The 21,191-nt window shown below is 36.5% G+C and overlaps 1 protein-coding gene and 1 pseudogene across 1 annotated transcript; both read left to right on the forward strand.

Moving 5' to 3' along the window:
* The first annotated feature begins 379 nt into the window (after window positions 1–379).
* Window positions 380–2,019, forward strand: LOC124886640. The gene is made up of 3 exons (XM_047395517.1): window positions 380–584; window positions 1,383–1,603; window positions 1,888–2,019. Exons 1-3 carry the CDS (start codon window positions 380–382, stop codon window positions 2,017–2,019), a joined length of 558 nt encoding a protein of 185 aa, XP_047251473.1.
* Window positions 2,020–4,197: 2,178 nt separating this feature from the next.
* On the forward strand, window positions 4,198–12,462 carry LOC107879047 (annotated as a pseudogene).
* Window positions 12,463–21,191: the final 8,729 nt, after the last annotated feature.

Here is a 21,191-nt window from a genome sequence, read left to right on the forward strand (position 1 = left end):
GAGAAGGAGAAGAAGGGCTTTTGGGAGATGTTGGCTGAGGTGGTGAGGGGCGTCTCGAGCACTGAGAAGCTTTTTGTGGGAGGAAACTTTAATGGTCATATTGGGTCTTTTCCGAGAGGTTATGATGATGTGCATGGTGGTTGCAGTTTTGGGAGAGGAATGAAAGAAGAGCTCCTCTTTTGGATTTTCCTAGGGATTTTGGGTTGTGGATAGCGAATTCAAGCTGTCCGAATAAGGAGGATCACCTTATTCATTTCGTAGTTCAGTATCCAAGACTCAGATAGACTTTTTTCTCCTTAAGAAGGGTGATAGAGCTTTATGTAAAGATTGTAAAGTCTTACCTAGAGAGAATATTTTGACTCAACATAGGTTGTTGGTCATGAACTTGGTAGTCAATAAAGGCAGAAAGAAGAGAAGTGTGGAGGCTCGGCCTAGGATTAAGTGGAAAAACTTACCTCTGGCTAGTGCTTTAGAGATGGAGGAGAAGTTGAGGAGCAAAGGGGCTTGGGAGAGTAGAGAGGATGTGGATAGTATATGGGAGACGACTGCCAATTGCATTAGGGAGACCGCTAGAGAGGTGTTAGGTATCTCGAGAGGTCGATCTGGCAAACACCGAGGGGACTGATGGTGAAACGAAGAGGTGAAAAAAAAGATGGTGTAGACTAAGTTAGTTGAGAATAGGGATAATGAGGAGAGATGGACAAATAAAGAGGAATATAAGGTAGCTAAGAGAGAGGCTAAGTTAGCAGTTACTATGGCTAAGATAACAACTTTTTAGAGCTTGTATGCGGCTTTAGAGGAGAAAGGCGGGGATAAAAAGTTGTATAGGCTTTCCAAGGCTAGGGAGCGGAGGGATCGTGACCTTGACCAAGTGATGTGCATCAAAGGAGAGGATGGTACTGTGTTGGTTGAGGATGCCCTCATTAGGAAGAGGTGGTGTCCTATTTTCTCAAACTTTTGAATGACAAGGGGGACAAAGGTTTCGTATTGGGGGACTTATAAAAATCTAAGGAGTATCACGACTATGGTTATTGTAGGCGTATCAAGGTTGAGGAGGTCAAGGGGTATATTCGTAGGATGCATCAGAGAGAACGACGAGGCCAAATGAGATTCCAATGGATTTTTGGAATTACACTGGCGAGGCAGGTTTGGAGTAGTTGACAAGGTTTTTTAACATTATTTTTAGGGTGGCAAAGATACCTAAAGCATGGAGATGGAGTATAATGATTTTATTGTATAAGAACAAGGGAGACATCCAGAGTTGAACAACTATAGAGGTCTTAAGTTGTTGAGTCGTACTATAAAGGTTTGAAAAAAGGTGGTAGAGTCGAGGCTGAGAAGGAGCGTGACTATCTCTGAGAATCAGTTCAGTTTTATGCCAGGTCGTTCGACTACTTTGGCCATTCACCTTGTGAGGAGATTAGTGAAACAGTTTCGGGAGAGGAAGAAAAACTTGAATATTGTGTTTATTAATCTCGAGAAGGCATATGATAGAGTTCTCATTGAGATTTTGTGGAGCTTTTTGGAGGCTAGAGGGGTGCCTGTGGCATATACTAGATTGATTCAGGACATGTATGATGGCACGAAGACTCGGGTGAGGACGGTAGGCAGAGATTCGAAGCACTTTCTGATTTTGATAGGGTTGCATCAGGGATAGACTCTGAGCCCTTTTTTATTTGTCTTGGTAATGGATTTTTGATGATACATATTCAAGGGGAGGTTCCATGGTGTATATTATTTGCTGATAATGTGGTACTGATTAACGAGATTCGGGGAGGATTTAATGATAAGTTGGAGCTTTAGAAACAAACCCTTGAGTCTAAAGGGTTTCGGTTGAGCAGGACCAAGACAGAGTACTTGGAGTGTAAGTTTAGTGATATGTCGTAGGAGGCTGATGTGGTTGTGAAGTTGGACTCTCAGGCCATCCAGAAGAGGGAGATTTTCAAGTATCTAGGGTCTATGATTCAGGGCAATGATGAGATTGAAGAGGATGTGATGCATCGTATTGGGGTAGGGTAGTTGAAATGGAGGATCACTTCAGGAGTTTTATGTGATAGGAAGGTACCCCCAAAGCTTAAAAGAAAGTTCTACGGAGTGGTGGTCCGGCCGGTTATGTTGTATGGAGCGGAGTGTTGGCCAGTTAAGAACTCCCACATCCAAAAGTTAAAGGTGGCGGAGATAAGGATATTGCGATGGATGTGTGGCCATACTAGGAAAGATAGGGTAAGGAATAAGATTATTTGGGAGAAGGTGGGAGTGGCCTCGGTGGAGGATAAGATACGAGAAGTAAGGTTATGTTGGTTCGGGCATGTGATGAAGAGGGGCTCTAATGCTCAAATACGGAGGTGTGAGACACTGGATATGGATGGTTTTAGGTGGGGTAGAGGTAGACTGAAAAAATATTGGAGAGAGGTAATTAGGCATAATATGGAGCAATTACAACTTATGGAGGACATGACCCTTAATAGGAAGGTGTGAAGGACACGAATTAGGGTAGAGGGTTAAGGGGAGAGAGTACGTCGGTAAAAATAGGGGAGCGTTCTTTATTTGTGTCTGAAGTTTCTTGTTTGTGCTGTTAAGTGTCGTGTATGGTTTTGGATAGCTAGTTTTTAGTTTTATCTCATGGCTGTAGTATTATCTTATGGCAAGTGATGTTAGTTTATTTTGCAGATTGTACTAGTTTATATGCATTTATGTTTGGTTTGGTGTTTGTTATACTGCTATCGGTCCTAAGCCGGGGGTCTATTGAAAACAGCTTTTCTACTTCATCTGAGGTAGTGGTATGATCTGTGTACACTTTACCCTCCCTAGACCCCACTATGTGGGAATACATTGGGTACATTGTTGTTGTTGTTGTTGTAGGGATTTGAGTGAGCAGGCAGTGGTACTGCTTATGACGTTGAGAATTTACATTGAGTGTTCATTCTAGTTTCAAAAAAAGTGATCTAGTTTGACTTGCATAGATTTGAGGAAAAAAATAGAGTGGGAGAGACTTGCATGTCGGGCTACTACTGTATTCCGTGTAATGGTATAATGTGCACAAAAAATATGGTGTTGCATTATATAAAGGTGTAGTGACATTTCACTGAAGAAATATGAATTACACAGCTGAGTCCATCGAAAGGAAGGGATTATCCTTCTTTCGAAGCAGTTTCACCTCTTGGTTACAGTATTTACTAGATTATTTCTAGTCCATTCTCCATCTGGTTATAAATTTTTTTTTTTGTAAAAACATAATCTTTAGGTTGAAATTTAATTAGCTATTTTGTTCATTCTCTTATATTTGAAATTTAATCTTAAATATTTTTGCTGCATCTGTTTTTAGGATATATTGATATTCTATTTATCTAGTTCTTAAAGGTGTTCACTATCAATTTCTTCTTGAATTTTTCTCCAGGAGAAATACCCTATTTTCCTTCTACAATTTACTTCTAGTTGAAATTGCAAATTAGCCAAAAAAGAAAAGAGTATTGACATAGGAACCATAACAGTTAATCTTCCCAGATCCGTTAATAGATAGAAGGTTGGGATTGTTCATTTACATGTTCATCTTTTCATTTGTCATGGGAGAATGCACCTATTAAAGCTGAAAGTCAGTTATAGCTGATAGCAGGACAATATTCAAGTCAAAATTACAGCATATCTGCATATGCAATAATCTAGAAACTTCTCGTTTCAAATTATCAAAAGTTTTGGCTGGTTTCAAGAATAATTTGTTGTGTTATTTGTATAGATAATGTAACGAAATATTACTGGTATTCCTTGTCCTTTTATCTATTATCTACTATATTTCTTATCTTATAAGAAGACCAACTTATAACTTTAAAACATATGTGCCAATTTGAAGCATGTTAATTTTTCCATATATTTATTTTGTATCAGTCGTGCAACTTCAGCTTACCTCAAAGCTTATAGAAATTCTTCATCTCAAGTATGTAACTATTGCACGTGGTAGGCCTTACAGAAAGATTTATGTACGTCCTTCTCTTTATTATTCGACCAATATTAACATGAAAGCCTAGAATTCCAGAGTAAAGTTGTAGGAAAACAATATAAAATGAGCTTATTCACTCTGTCAATGTGATTTATCATTTGATGCATGTTCCGAACATACCCTGATTACTGTTGTTAATGTGACAGGATTTTGTGAACTGTGGGATAAAAGCTTATATAACAAATGGTGGTCTTTTAACCAAAATGAATCCTCAGGCCATCATTAGGCTCTCAATAGGGTCACTGGGGTTGAGAGTTCCTGGAACATCTTTAAATGGTGCAAAATTGGGGCGAAGTGCGTTATCTTTTCCTTGTGTGTGTGAGATCCCATCTTCGAGGTTTCCCTGTGCAACAACAATAATTCCATTGGTATCTTCTCCTGAAACTACTCCAGATACTGACAATATCACCTCCAGTTTTTATCTTCAAAAATCTGATTTGAATGCGTTACTGGAACCTGGCTGTTTATTAAAGCATCATGCATGTTTAGAGATAGTTGTTTTCACATGACACAATGGAACTCACTGTGGTGTTGGTGTTAAAAGGCAGCAGATTGGGACATTTAAGTTAGAAGTATGTCCTGAGTGGGGTGATGGAAAAGCCAGTCATTCTGTTCAATGGCTGGATACACATTGGCAAGAACAAGTGGGTAAACAAAAACACTGGAGTAGAGCTTCATTTGAAAGTGAAGCTAGATCCTGATCCAAGATATATTTTCCAGTTTGAAGATAAGACGAAACTAAGTCCTCAAATTGTTCAGCTTCACGAAACTATCATGCAACCTATTTTTAGTTGCAGATTTAGCCGGTACTATTTTTGCTCTCTTATAGATGGATGAATCTTTTCTGTTTATGTTTTAAGACATTGATGAGGACTATAAATGTTGAGACAAACATTTCTTTCTTCAGGTTTTACACTTGAGTTGCTTCATCTTTAATCTCCCATATCTCTTGTTTCCTATATCATTTCTTTTGCCAAAGATGATTTTGGTCCTATTTAAATATCTTTTACTACCTTGAACATGCAGGGCATCTCCACGAGACTCATTGAGTCACCTTTGGTCCAGCTCTTTTCATGGCTCTGAACTCGACATTGGAAAAAAGAGAGGAAAGGATGGAAGGTGAAGATACATGGTCTCTCTGGCTCTGCTGTTGTAGAAGCCTTCATAACGACTCCTTTTGTGCGATCAACAGGTCGTGATTGGGTGGCTAGATCTAACCCGGGAGCTTGGTTGATTGTTTGTTCTGATGTTTGCAGGCCTAAAAGCTGGTAGCCATGTGGAAAGCTTGAAGCATGGCATGAACGTGGGATTAGACACTCCATTTGTTATCGCTTTCATCTACTATCTGAGAGTTAGGAATGTAGGGATCATCTTATGTCTGAGATCTTGATCAGCGCTGAGAAGGGTGGGGAGTTCTACATAGACACGGATAGACAGGTTCGAGCAGCATCGAGTCCATTGTGTAGTCCAAGAGGCAGAGGAGACTTTGCGACACTAAGTCCTGCAGCATGCGGGTTTGTCATGAGTTGTCAAGTGCAAGGGGAAGGGAAATACAGCAAGCCCCTTGTGAAACTTTCCATGTGACATGTAACCTATTTTGGGTTCAATAAGTATTAAAAATGTTAATGGAAAATGAAGGAAAAAATAGTTGAGAGAAAGAGAGACACCAAAATGGAAAGTGTACTCTTTTAAGGGAAAGTTCACTAATTTTCCCATATTGCTGGGAAAAGAGAACTTTGAAGTATCTATAATAAGAAGAACTTACTCTACATGGATAGTGAGGCAAGAAAAAGGTGGTGCCTCATGCCGTCGTCATCGTCGTCACTCGCTCGATTCGTATTCGAATTCGAATTCAGCCAATGATAGATCGATGAGATCTGTCTTTTTGGATAAATTTAATCCAAAATTACCAAAGGGAAAAAATGCAATGAATTTTTTCTGTGTTTTTGATCTTCCATTTATATGCATGCATGCAGTGGCGGAAACACTATTTTGAAATGCAGTGTAGAAGCAAATTGATGCTTCAGAAGGGATGCAACCCTTTATCAAAATGACACACTGATTCATGAAATGGTATGCCTGTTCGGAAAAGACGCATTCTTTGGACGAACAGAGATGATTTTCCAGAATGGTTACACATTTTACGTAAACCATTGCCACCTTTCAGAAGTGGTATCTGATGGCTATGAAAAGTTTCTTTCATACACAGGTTCTGGTACGAATTTTTCTAAATATAAAAACTCTTCTTGTCTTCAAAAATATTTTGTTTGATCAATCAAATCGTTGAGTGAGTTCAAAGAGATTCCAAGTGTTTGAGGTAACGGTATAGTTGATTTATTTGGCCATTTTATCCTGGGAGGAAGATTCCATAACCTTGGGTACAGTGAGGGGAATTATTCCTTAAGGACACTCCGTGAAGTCGAGGGACTTGGCCTTAAAATTTTGTTTCATCTCATTTCTGAAAGTTAACATAATTCTTGGATAGATTATTTATAATCTTGTGTTAAAGGTGTTAAGGAACTTCGTAAGTATTCTAGTCTTTGACTTGAACTTGTGTTGAAGTTATTGTTGCATGTATATACAGATTCTTGTACCCAAAAATATTTTAAATAACAATCTTAAGGAATAATACATTTTTGGAATCTGTATAGCTTGTTTTTGGAGATTAAAGCTTTAAGATTTCTACTTCGTTTGAACTTAACTAGTGATTTGAAGACATAAAATCTTCATCACAAGTTAAAGATTACTCGGTTTACGATTGGAAGTCATAAAAACTTCATCGTTTAACTAGAAACAAGAAGTGTTTAAAGTTGCTACAACTTTTTAATAAGTATTTCGATATACTAAAGGTATTGTCTCGTGGTGATAGGAAAATGACGACCGATAGTCAAATGCATTATGCTGGAACGACTATGGAGGCAACTAGTATTTCCATGACGAGTCGTACTAATGCTCCGCAAGATATAGCACCAGTGGAGAAACCCAAAAAGTTCGCGGGTATTGACTTTAAGAGATAGCAGCAGAAAATGTTCTTCTACCTCACAACTCTCTATCTTCAAAGGTTCACGGTTGAGGAAGCTTCGGAGGTACCCAAAGGAATCCCTGAAAAAGAATACTTCGTGATTGTAGAGACTTGGAAACACTCAGATTTCCTTTGCAGGAATTATATCTTGAATGGTCTCTAAGATAACCTTTACAATGTCTATAGCGGAACCAAGACTGCAAAAGAGTTATGGGGAGCACTAGAACAAAAGTACAAGAAGGAGGATGCCGAAACTAAAAAGTTCTTTGTTGCACGATTCCTGGAGTACAAAATGGTAGATAACAAGTCTGTTGTTTCCTAAGTACAGGAACTGCAAGTGATCATCCATGATCTCCTAGTGAAAGGTTTGATTGTGAATGGAGTATTTCAAGTAGCAACAATAATAAAAAAGCTACCACCTTTGTGGAAAGACTTTAAGAACTATTTGAAACACAAACGTAAGGAGATGTCAGTTGAAGATTTGATTGTATGACTACGCATTAAAGAAGATAATAAGGCTGTGGAAAAAAGGTCAAGAGGCAATTCTGAAATGAATGGAGCAAACATTGTAGAAGATGATCAAAACAACTCTAAAAAGCAAAAGAAAGCTGGAAATGAAAGCAATCAACCCAAGAATAAATTCAAGGGAAATATTATCCACATCTGTATAGATTGTCTTACCCCGAAGAAAGGGAAGAAAAAAGACTAAGCAAATTTGGCTGAGTCTAAGAAAGAAACGGATGATCTGTGTGCTATGCTTTTCGAATGAAACTTAGTGGAAAATCCTCGCCAATGGTGGATGGATTCTGGTGTCATACACCATGTTTTTTCTAACAAGGAGTTGTTTTCGACGTTCGCTCTGACTCAAGTATAAGAAAAGATTTACATGGCAAACTCCGCTACTACAAAAGTAGAAGAAACTGGAAAAGTGTGCTTGAAGATGAATTTTGGCAAAATGTTGACACTTAACAATGTCCTGTATGTTCCAGAGTTATGGAAGAACTTGATTTCAGTTTCACTTCTAGACAAAAACGAATTCAAATGTGTATTTTTTTCGAAAAAATTGTACTTAGTAAAGGAGAAGTGTATGTAGAAAAAGGCTACCTCAATGAGGGCCTATTTAAAATAAATGTAATGAATGTTGAAATCAATAAAAGTCCAATTTCTTCTTACTTGATTGAGTCTTATGATTTGTGACATGAACATTTAGGCCATGTTAATTACAAAAAATTATGAAAACTGATTAACTTAGATGTTTTGCCAAACTTTGAGTGCAATAAATCAAAGTGTCAAACGTGTGTGGAATCAAAGTATGCAAAGCAAGCTTATAAGTCCATTGAAAGGAATTCCAATTCCTTAAACTTAATACACACGGACATTTGTGATATGAAGTCAACACCATCACATGGTGAGAAAAAGTATTTGATAACTTTTATCAACGATTGTACTAGATATTGTTATGTTTATTTGCTAAACAGTAAGGATAAAGCAATAGAGACGTTTAGGAAATATAAAACTGAAGTTGAAAATCAGTTAGAGAAAAAGATTAAAATGATAAAAAGTAATAGGGGAGGAGAATATGAATCTCCTTACGTCGAAATATGTGTATTTAATGAAATTGTCCATCAAACTATGGCCCCATATTCACCTCAATCTAATGGAATTGTGGAAAGGAAAAATCAAACTTTGAAGAAAATGATGAATTCCTTACTTATAAGTTCAGGTTTACCGCATAGCTTATGGGGAAGGCTATCTTTATAGCCAACCGAATACTTAATAGAGTTCCCCATAGTAAGATAAAATCAATTCCTTATGAGAAATGGAAAGAAAGGAAACCCAACTTGAAATATTTCAAAGTGTGTGGGTGTCTAGCAAAGGTCCAAGTTCGGATGCCTAAAAGGGTTAAGATAGGACCTAAAACGGTGGACTGCGTATTCATAGGATATGCTAAAAGTAGTAAAGCATGTCGATTTTTGGTTCATAAATCTGAACATCCGGATATTAATGAAAATACGGTAATTGAATCAGATAACGCTGAATTCTTTGAAAATATTTATCCATAAAAACTAGACATGATCAGTCTAGTCGAGGGCCTAAACAACCTCGAGATAAACCAAGTGAGAATGTACATCATGATGAGAATCCAAGAAGTAGTACATGTTAAAGAACATCATCTTCGTTCGGATTGGATTTTGTAATATTTCTCTTAGAAAATGAGCCTCAAACATTTAAAAAAGCTATGGTGTCTTTGGATTCATCCTTTCGGAAAGAGGCATTCGATAGTGAGATTGATTCAATCTTTAACAACCATACGTGGGAGTTGGTTGATCTTCCTCCAGGAAACAAACCTTTAAGATCTAATGGATCTACAAAAGAAAAATCAAAGCAGATGATACTATTGACAAATACAAGGCAAGACTTGTAGTAAAAGGCTTCAAACAAAAAGAAGCCCTTGATTACTTTGATACATACTTGTCGGTAATAAGGATAATGTCGATTCGAATATTAATTGCCTTAGTGGTGGTATATGATCTTGAAATTTATCAAATGAATATGAAAACTGCATTCCTAAATGGAGAATTGGAAGAAGAAATTTACATGGAACAGCCTGAGGGTTTTGTGGTTCCAGGAAAAGAAAATAAGGTGTGTAAATTTTTTAAGTCACTTTATGGACTAAAACAACCACCTAAGCAATGGCATGCAAAGTTTGACCAAATCATATTGGCAAATGGATTCAAAATTAATGAATATGATAAATGTGTTTATATTAAAAACACTCCAAATCACCAAATCATTGTGTGTTTGTATGTAGATGATATGTTGATCATCAATAGAGACATTTTAGACATAAATGCAACGAAACGAATGCTCTACAGCAAGTTTGATATGAAAGACCTTGGATTTATGGATGTGCTCTTAGAGATAAGAACCATAGAACTCCATAAGGGTTGGCATTGTCACAGTCTCATTACATTGAAAAGGTACTTGACAAATTCAAGTATATGAAATTTGGTATTGCCAATTATTAGACGTGAGCTTTACACTTTGATAGAATGAAGGTGAACGTGACTCACAATTAGAGTACGCAAGAGTATTGGGATGGTTAATATATATAATGAACTGTACACGACCAGACGTAGTATGCTCTATAAGTAAGTTGAGTCGGTAGACGAGTAATCGTAACAAAATTCATTGGATGGCAATGAAAAGATTTTTGGGGTATCTTAAATACACTCAAGACTATGCTTTGCATTATAATAAATATCCCATGGTACTTCAAGGATATAGTGATGTAAATTTGAGCACCGGATCGAATGAAGTAAAATTCATGAGTGGATATGTATTTATTATCGGTGGAGGAGTGTTCTTTTCGAAATCATCCAAACAAACTTGTATTACTCGCTCTATAATGGAATCTAAATTTATCGCATTGGATAAAGTCGGTGAAGAAGTAGAATGGCTCCGAAATTTCTTGAAAGATATTCCTTACTGGCCCAAACCAATGCCACCAGTATGTATACACTGTGATAGCCAAGCGGCAATGTACAACGGTAAATCTCACCACATAAAATGAAGAGATAATACCGTTTGAGAACTTCTCTCTAGTGGAATTATCACTATTGACTATGTGAAGTCAAAGGATAATGTGTCGGATCCACTTACAAAAGGTCTATCTAGAGAAGGAGTTGAGAGAACATCCAAGGGAATGAGTTTAAGGCCTAGGACAAGTCAGCATGGCGATAACTATACCTAGCAGACTGGAGATCCCAAGAGCTAGGTTCAAGGAGATCAAATAAAGTTGTGTCTGATAGGTTCAACATTGTCAAATATCCAACCCATTCTCACGATATAGACAATGTTTAGTAAACGAGGATAAGACTTATGGTGTGAAGTTTTTTAATGATCATCTAAATTTGGAAGATTTGACCAAATAGTTTAATCTATAGGATTGAACGTTTGGAAATCACCTATGTGAGGGTGAAGTGAAAGTTGCTTCAAGGAGAATGTTCATAAAGTCGTATTCTCTAAGCTCACATGAAACCAGGACGTGTTCATGGCTGAAAAGAACAAAACCATGAGAACCATAAATGGTAAAAGGCTGGTTATGTGACATGTGTTGTCTAGGTGTACATTAAAGCTCAATGGTTCAAATATATCAAGTCTACCAATTGACCGAGTGCATTCGATGCATGTTCACTATGAAAAGTTCAAAGGGAAACCCACTTATCCAGATGCAATCAGTCTTTCCTTGATGATCACATACTTGTTCGTAAAAATTTATGAAAAAGTAGCCATTCCCTATTCATGTGGGGGATTGTTAGGTTCAATATGTATAAAAAGTGTGAATGAAAAATGGAGGAAAAAATAGTGGAGGAAAAGAGAGACACCAAAATGGAAAGTGTATTCTTTTAAGGGAAAGTTCACTAATTCTACCACATTGATGGGAGAAGAAAACTTTGAAGTGTTTATAATAAGAAGCATTTACTCCACATAGATAGCGAGGAAAGAACAAGGTGGTGCCTCGCGCCATCGTCGCCGCCGCTCGTTCGGCTCGGCTTTGGCTTCGGATTTGGATTTGGCAAATGATCGATCGATGAAATTTATCTTTTTGGATAAATTTTATTTAACAGAAATTTAATCCGAAAATACCAAAGGAAAAAATAAAATAATTTTTTTCTATGTTTTTTATCCTCCATTTATATGCATGCATGTAGTGGCGGAAACACTATTTTGAAATGCAGTGCAGAAGAGAATTGATGCTTCAGAAGGATGAAACCTGTTAACGAAATGATACACTGATTCATGAAATGGTATGCCTGCTCGAAAAAGATGCATTCTTTGGACAAATAAACATGATTTTCTAGAAAGGTTACACCTATTAAGTGAACCATTACCACCTTTCAGAAGAGGCACCTAATGGCTATAAAAACCTTCTTTCATCCACAGGTTTTGGTAAGAATTTTTTTGAATGTACAAACTCTTCTTATCTTCAAAAATATTTTGTGTGATCAATCAAATCGTTGAGTGAGTTCAAAGAGATTCCAATTGTTTGAGGTACCGCTACGGTTGGTTTGTTTGAAAATTTTATCCTGGGAGGAAGATTCCATAACCTCGGGTACTGTGAGGGAAATTATTTTTTAAGGACACTCCGTGAAGTCGGGGGACTTGGCCTTAAAATTCTGTTTCATCTCATTTCTGAAAGTTAACATACTTCTTGGATAGACTATTTATAATCTTGTGTTGAAGCTATTAAGGAACTTTATAAGTGTTCTAGTCTTAGACTTGAACTTGTGTTCAAGTTATTGTTGCATGTATATAAAGATTCTTGAACCCGAAAATATTTTAAATAACAACCTGTATGGAGGATATTGCCATTTTCATGGCTCTTGCAGCAGCAGTTGATCGGAGCATCTAACCGTGCAGGCCTTTTCGTAAAAATCTTTGAAGAAATGTTAGCCATTCCTGTTGATATATGTATGCATTTGTATAACAATAACAACAATATTAACTCTAATGTACTCTCACAAGTAGTCTCACAAGTGGGGTTTGAGGAGTGCAGTGTGTACGCAGACTTTATATGTGATACTGATTTCGTCTTAATGATGTAAGCCAAGCCCTCCAGCTCTCCATATTTTGTAACTATACAGATTGATCTATATTTTACTCATCTTCCGGAGGATGTGGTCATTTCCTTTTTGATTGTCCAGGCCAAACAGTATAAACTCACTCATAGTCTCTGTATTAGTGATTAGGCAGGGAATTATCCATGTATAAAAACTAGCATAGTTAATGTGTGCACTATGTTCGGTAGCTTTTGAATTGCTTTGTATAAAATTTACCATACCAAGTACGGCTACTCCCTAGTTTCTTTTTGGCTGTCATAATTTTTTTTAAGAGTCAAAATACAACTTTCACCAACATTTTAAAATGTAGTTTTTCATCATATTGATAGGAGAGAAATTGCAATTTATAGTACTTTTTATTTAGTTTTTGAATATCTAAATTATAATTTTAAATTATTGAATTAATCTAATCTAATTTAACTTTAAAAATTAGTTAAATTGGCTCTCAAAAAGTAAAACATCACAAGTAGAAAAAAATAGATAAAATTATCACTTTTCATGATTTTTTTAATTAGTTCACCAAAAATGGAACATTTTTTTAAAAAGAGGACAAAGCAAATGAGAAATGATTTTTAATAAAATGAAATAATGTTTCCAACAAATGAATCAATTCTTTCATAAGTGTAATCAACAATTGTTCCTCTGCTTACAAATTTTCGTATTCAGAACAAAAATAGAGAGAGGTTCTCTACTATGCACAAAAAGATATTAATCAGAATCTAGAAGTAAAAGAAGAGATCATCAGCAATGTTTATATAATCTTGATGATGCTGATTAAAAACATTTGAGATCAATGGCGGAGAGTGATTCAAATCCTCAGCTAGTTGATCCTTTACATCTAACGGTTCATAATGAGCTACGTGTTCTTAAATTAGGTCCTCCTTCTCCTGTAGGTGCCGAATCGCCGGGCAAAGTAGATCGCCGCCTTCCATTCCCGCCAAAATTCCAAACATGCACTTTGGATCATTCACATTACTCTGCATTGTCATTTCCGATGGTGATTCAATGTACATAGTCGCCGGCCCAGGAGACTGAACACTGGCGTTAAAACTGTTAATTCTCTCATTGGAATAACGGATCTCTATTTTATCTGTAGAAGGCGATGGAATTCTGGTAGTAGAATCGTTAATTCTCTCTGGATAATGGACGTCCATTTTCTCCATTGATGGAGACTGGACACTAGCAACAGAACCATTAATTCTCTCGTCAGGATAATGAATGTCCATTATCACCGGCGAAGGAGATTGAACACTAACGTTAAAATGACTAATCTCATCCGGATAACGGATTTCCATAGTCGCCATCATCGGAGAAGGTACAAAGCAGCTGGAATCGAGAAAATACCGGCATCATCTGACGACATTGACATAGAAAATACAACAATCTACCGATTCCGATAAACCTCTATACTATTAACCCTAACACCATTAATAGTAACAAATTCGTCAATGTAATTCACAACCAATTTCTTCTTCGGAGAAAGAGTCTCGAAAACCACTGCAGCACCCTTACCATTTCTAGCAAGATTCCTAAAACAGTACCGTTTAGGAACAACATGGTGACGGTAATCATAACGAAAACCATCAGGGTTTGCAAACAAAGCCATATCAGAAGGCACAAAATGAAAACCGAACTCAAACTTAACAGCTCCAGCCAAGTGATAGCCAACGCCATCGCAGCAACAGTAAATTGTCTTCTCCTTAATGCTCTAATTGCGTGATCAAGAAAGGAACGATGGTCTGGAGACTGAATAATTGAAGTTGTCTGAACTTCTAGAACAGAGCATTCTTTTGCTGATGTGGGATCTAATGCACCGTCGATTCCATGAATGGTGAGATGGTCGTCGACGTAAATTTCAGGTTGCCAAATATTAACAACCCCAATTGAATTTTTCCCCGTCGAAGAAATCGATATTTCTTTGTTAGTGCTCTTAAAGAAGAAGAGACAATTGTTATTGTACAGAGTTGGAATCTCAGCGCCATTAACATTCGACAAGAGGTTGACCTAAGTTAAAGAGGTATTGAGAGTGTGATAATGAAGGAGAATGGTGAAAGCATATGGCGGCGATGAGAGGTTTTTGAGAATCTTGGCGGAAAAAATAAAGTCTGGAGGGGCCAAAATTATGCCAGAGAAGTTTTTGTTTTTGGAATTGATGGTGGATCCAAAGACAGAGTATCCACGGTTACGGAGTTCATCTGCAGCAGCATGAGCGGAGAAAGGTGGAGGTGAAAGGGTGGAAGAAGTTGAAGAAAGTAGAAAGAAGAAGAAGAAAGAGAGAGGGGTAAGGGTCTTGTTGAAGAAAGCGATTGTTACAAATTTCAATGGAGATTGTTGAAGTTAAAACGGTTTGTAGTTTGACAAGCAGTTGGGACTGTTAAAGAGTGTTTCCTGATCTGCTCTTCCTTTTGGTGGGACGTTATATTGTTTGTTTATTTATTTGTTAATACTAGTATTTATTTATTTATTTATTGATGGAAAAGATATAATTAACATAAATCAAAAAGAGTATATAGATTAATTGGTTCGAATACATTCTGAATAGGGTCTTGTTGAGTCCAAAGAGTAGAGTTTTTGACTTTCCTAGCAAAATTAGTTCCTAGTATGTCCGCCCATAGAGCTTCTTGTGTGCACATAGGAGAAACTACAAAAATAGTCCCATTTCCAAGCTTTTGCAATCTTGCTCCTTCCTTGGCTAGAGAATCCGCCACCCTATTTTGTTCCCTATAGCTGTGCTCCACCACCAGATGGCCCAGCTCCGCCAGTATTGTCATAACACAAATCAGGCCCTGGCCGTGACAGACATCCCAAACAGTAAAGACTTGAGAGCCCTTCTAACTGGAAATCATATGCATACTTCATAAACTATAAAGATGCAAAAATACAAAACGGAATAATGGTCATTTAATTTCATCAAAACCATACAGTTATAATTTCAGCAAGACCCAAATCCATCTAACACCTATCTGCGAAATTTCTAGTAACTGAAAATCAACATCTGCCTAAAAACTGGGACAAGGCCCCCAGTCGGACCATGAACTAAAATCAGATAACATTTTTCCATAGACACGACCTTTCTAAATAAGGGAGGCTTACCCACTGCAAACTTCTAACATATCAATCTACGACTTAGAGGGACCCTGGGACTGTGCCTCAGATCCTGAAATGTAGGAGGTCAATACAAATGTACTGGTACGCAAAGCAATCCAAGATAATGTATTTTATACAACATAAGTGAGAGCAATTTATAAAATAGTTTACATAAGATATAGGAAAAAACATGGGCATTCTTTGATAAATTTCAAAACACTTTCTTGAAATCATGACTCTACTCTTTATTTCTCTTCTGAGCTAGATGGTACACCCTACAATCTGTAATTCTACATGCTATATGGAATCCTCCCTTGACTCGGCAGCCAAGCCTCTAATCTAAGTTTGTCGCAAGGATTGGAGTATTAGTAAGGGGAGACACAAAAGATCACACAACATGGTGCCATTATCCCCAATAAAATCAATATGTCATGGTAGTGCACAAGACCATAAAGCATGGCTCTTAACCATAGTCCCAGATTGGAACGACATGAATCAAGGTACATAAGACCACACAACATGGTACCATAACCCCATGTCGGCAAATCACCGTTTCTATCGTTGAGTCTTTCAACTCGTACTTTTTTTGGGTAATCATATAACTCTCTTTATGCCCAAATTTAGTTCTGTAAAACCATGCATCTTTCTGAACTCTAAATTTGCAAATCTAAATAAGATCTGTATTTGAATATATTCTGAATCTATTATGGTATTCATCTATTTGGTATCATCATACCAAGACTTGCAAGTTATACATCTCAGCATACATTATCGTTTTACAATCCTTTCAGTCAAAACATAATATTTAAACCACCAAGTCATTCAAATAGTACAAGAGAATTTGCATTTCAACCTATATGAAAACTTATGCAAAGATTCTCTCTTTCAATCCTTAAACATGTGGTGGTCACTTACTTTGTAGTAAATCATGTAATTCTTTCAGTAAACATCTTCAACATTTATTAAAAAGTAAAACACCCTCTCTTTAATTCACAATCAATCTCAAATCATTTAACAATAGCCAAAAATATTTATACCATGCTTCAAAAGATGAAATTTATCAATTCGTAACATGTGAAAATCAAGGAGTGTAATAACTAGAGAGAGGGTACAAAAATTCATGCTCTCAATTCAACTTTCAAATACCCAACACATACATATATAAAAATCAAGGTTAAGGGAAGGCCTCAAGACCAAAATATTATATCATTGAAAAGGATTCATAATGCATATTTGCTACTATAAATGCAAAACCCCTAAAAAATATATGATTCCATAACTTTAAACCTAACTCAAAACATTTTCAATAATCCCATGTAGTTTATAAAAACCCCACGTACCTTAAATTACTTAGTTTGAAGGATGGAACCCAAATCTACATTCGTTTCTTGGAAATATTGACCTAAGAGCTTGATTCTTGATCTTTGGGGACTTAGGGTTTTCTTGAAGAGGAAGAGAGAATACTGATGTAACAAAAGCTCTTTGGGGGCTTAAATCTTGTGTTTTGGATGGTTTTGGGTAAGGTAAATGACCCTATTGCCCTCAAATACGTGGAAACATAATCAACTAGAAAATAAGGGGTGAACTGGAGCGTGTGTCGCACGCTAATCGCGCGACCTCACTGCCTCTCTCATGAAAATGGCTATATCTTTTTAGTCGAGTCTCGGATTAAGGCAAAATTTGTATCATTGGAAAGCTGAATCGATTATCTACAACTTGATGTGTATTTAGCTTCAAAATTCTATGTATATAAAAATTTATACACATTTAAAGTTGACCCTTGTAAAATCGAATACAAAGATTTAGCCGAATCAAAGGTACTTAACTCAACTTTGCTCTAAGTGAATCCTATGAAGATTTTTCACCTCTAAAGCAATTCAAATACGAAGATATAGCTCATGATATTTATTCTCATATGGAAATACTTTATATTAGGCCTTACACATGCAGGATAAACAGTTCGATTCATAGTTCAAAAATGTGGGGTGTTTCATTATCTCCCCCTTGGGACCATTCATCCCCGAATGATGGTTAGTGACTTTTGAAGCTATAAAATTGTAAAATAAAGAATGTAATATCACATTGAACATTTTTTCCCAACAAAATATGCAAAGTCATCAAACGAGCTTCATGATAACCCTAGTGAAACATGTAAGCACAAAACATGAGATAACGAAACTTGACATCGACATGATCATGGCATGTGTTTTACGGCACATGATCAAAACATTGCAAGGCATTAATTTTTCTTAAGAATCCTTGGCCTGATTAAGATTGGTACAAGACATTAGATGAGATTCTCGCGGGACATAATAATAGAAGTATTCTCCATTTTACAAGATACAATGAAAAGACTTAATCTTAGAGACACTACTTGTCTATGCCCTAAACAATAAATTACATGCCTCATTATTTCCAACTTACAATTCTCCCAATACACTTCTAACCACTCAAGTTTGAGCCCCACTGTATAATACTCCTATGTTGAAGACTAACTCGAAGAACAGAGGTGCTAGTTTAACCTATGAGACTCCATACTCTACATCCCTTTAAGAAGATTTACTTCACCTTATCACTATTGTCAAACATACTCAAGTTTTAAATCAAGGAGTACTAACCATACAACGCATTGATTTGTGTTTTCATCAATCATAACTTTCAAGCCTATCATTACTACACCCACTTCAAGAATCTCCCACTAATACCAATAATTCCAAATACTCACACAAAGATTTTCGCCACATATCTCCTCCCTAACCATTCCACATAACAAAAGTTCATCTCCTTCTTCCCCCTTCTCCGATAACCTTAGCTCAAGAAATCACTTAAAATTTTTCACCTTTAAGAACATCTACTTCCCTACCTAAATCATCAACACACTTCTACAACCACCATCATACTAACATATGGAGGGTCATTGAGGGACCCAAGCATAAGCATCATGAATGGGAGAAACACTACTCAATCATAACTTATACTTGTTGCACTACTCAAGAAGGGACATGAGGTGAAGATACGATAGAATAGAAACGAAGTGCTTCAGATATCAAGTGTCTGGATCATAAGTAAAGAGTTGTTCGGCATAATCACAAAAAAATATGATTTCTTATGACAAACTACAGTGAGAAACATGGGTGTACATATCTCATGATTTGTATAACATAAGGTCGGAATTCATAAAGTCAATGATTGAGACAAGGATGTATACTTGAAGTTATTGCTTCTAATTTTTCAAAGCGCACATAGTTATGAGTTTATACAACTTTATCATTTTGGCTAATCCCAACATAAATGAATTAGTAACGTATAAAACCATAGTTCCTTGGGACACGAATTTATGGTTCATGAGAAACATAACATAGAGCTTGGATTCTTGGAATATTAGATCACTGAGGGTCATTACTGCTTCTAGTTTGGAGGTCGAAACATTATACGAGTTACATAGAGAACTCAGACCTTAGACATAGGTAGGACTTAAATACATAAGACATCGGTAAAATGACCTATTTAAGTAAAGTAGGAGGAATATGATTAAATAGGAATATGTTTATCATGACTCCTTACTGGAAATGTGACACCATAAAAAAATTTGGAAACTACTTTAATCTGTCATTTCCCCCTTAGATCAAAGTCATAATCCTATAATTGCGGGTATAACCTCACATCAAATCTATAGCCACAACCCTCACACAAAAGGGATATCACCATATACATAAACTCTAAACTCTCCCTGATAAACTATACTACTTTTAACTTTCGCTAGCCTCTACAGCTATCACCCTACAACTCATACTCTCATGAGCATACATATCCTCATACCTTATCACTTAACAATTAATTCTCCATCACTTAACATACTCGCATTAAACCTATAATCACATAATTTACAACTTAACAAAATTTGTAAAAGTTTACTAAAGGTGCATATTGCCTACCTATATTTCCTTAAATAAACTTTAAAGAACACTATACAACAATTCTCCAGACTTCTCCATACTGGAAGATTCAAAAATATGAACTAAGCACACATGACACTTATACAAATATAAACCTTATCTAACAACAGGCTACCTAGGGGTTCAACTTATTCTTATATACTCACGCTACTATCCACTTAATGATTAAACCATAATTCATCATTTTCTTAATACATATACCTCACAATTTCCCACTCATTATTCCACAAGTTTCTAATCTAGGCTATTGGACACATCAAATTAAGCCTACTACTTACTCCCATAAAGTATATATTATTAATCTTAAGCTACTATTCTACCACTACATTCCACACCTAAAGTTCAAGCTTGTAGTCTAGCATTGATCATGTACCATCGATAGAGCATGCTACATACTATACTAGTCCATCAAGTTGGGAAATTTCACTTAACTGCTACCTATAATCATATCCTCTCCATGACATTACTACTATACCTCGAAATCCACTACATATCTTCTCACATTAAGTTTCCTTACCCATGCATACCTTTAGACTACCTTCAATTTCCATTCATACCAAGGAGTCTCTACCCATAACTTATTGACTAATTTACTCTTTTCCATTCACAACGTATACATGATTTCTACAACCACCATAACTATCTATTCTGAGATTCTTCCCTATTTTGAATAAATAATAATCTCAACCAGCCACTTTATTTATAGACTACCATACAATCTATAATTATTGCTACCACATTAGTCTATCAATATAAAATGGCAACACATTTCTCAGTCCATGATTATTCAATTAAACTAGCTTCTTTATGCAAAAGTCACCCTCATTCTAACATCTAAGCTTGTGACCTCACATCACCAACTTCTTGGCCATCTCACTATCAATAGATCATGAAACTTTAAGATATACTACTACTCGAGTGGAAATATAGTTCTAATATTCTGCTACTCATCATTACTCTTATGCATGACATACATAACAAGAATTTTGAAAGAAGACATAATATACTTCATACGTCAGGATGAAAAGAACGATTTCGTCAGGATAAAGGTATACACTCAAATCAATATACCATGAAGAACTAATGGACTCCTCTCATGTCCTTGTGCCATCTCATAAATTTATAGATAACTCAAACCGACAGAACCACATAGCTAGGAGAGCTAGACTCTTAAACGTGTATAGTCTCGACAATGAGGCATGGGCCATGAAATTAGAGAAACTAAGGAAATTTGGATAACTTTCTTATGGACGATGCTATAGAACGAACTACAATATGAAAGAATAAGAAACAACTCCTAAATGCCTGGTAGCCTCCGGATTATAAGTGTGGTGCACAACACACCTATAAGCAAGACTCTACTAGACACGAATTCGCAGATACCCTAGGACCATGAACCGTTCTCTGATACCAAGTTTGTCATGACCCAAATTAGGGCCTTGGCCGCAACGGGCATCCCGAACCATGAAGGCTCAAGATCCTTTCTAACTAGAAATCATATGCATAAT

Source organism: Capsicum annuum, chromosome 8 (genome assembly GCF_002878395.1).
Source record: "Capsicum annuum cultivar UCD-10X-F1 chromosome 8, UCD10Xv1.1, whole genome shotgun sequence".
In the NCBI taxonomy this organism is placed as follows: Eukaryota; Viridiplantae; Streptophyta; class Magnoliopsida; order Solanales; family Solanaceae; genus Capsicum; species Capsicum annuum.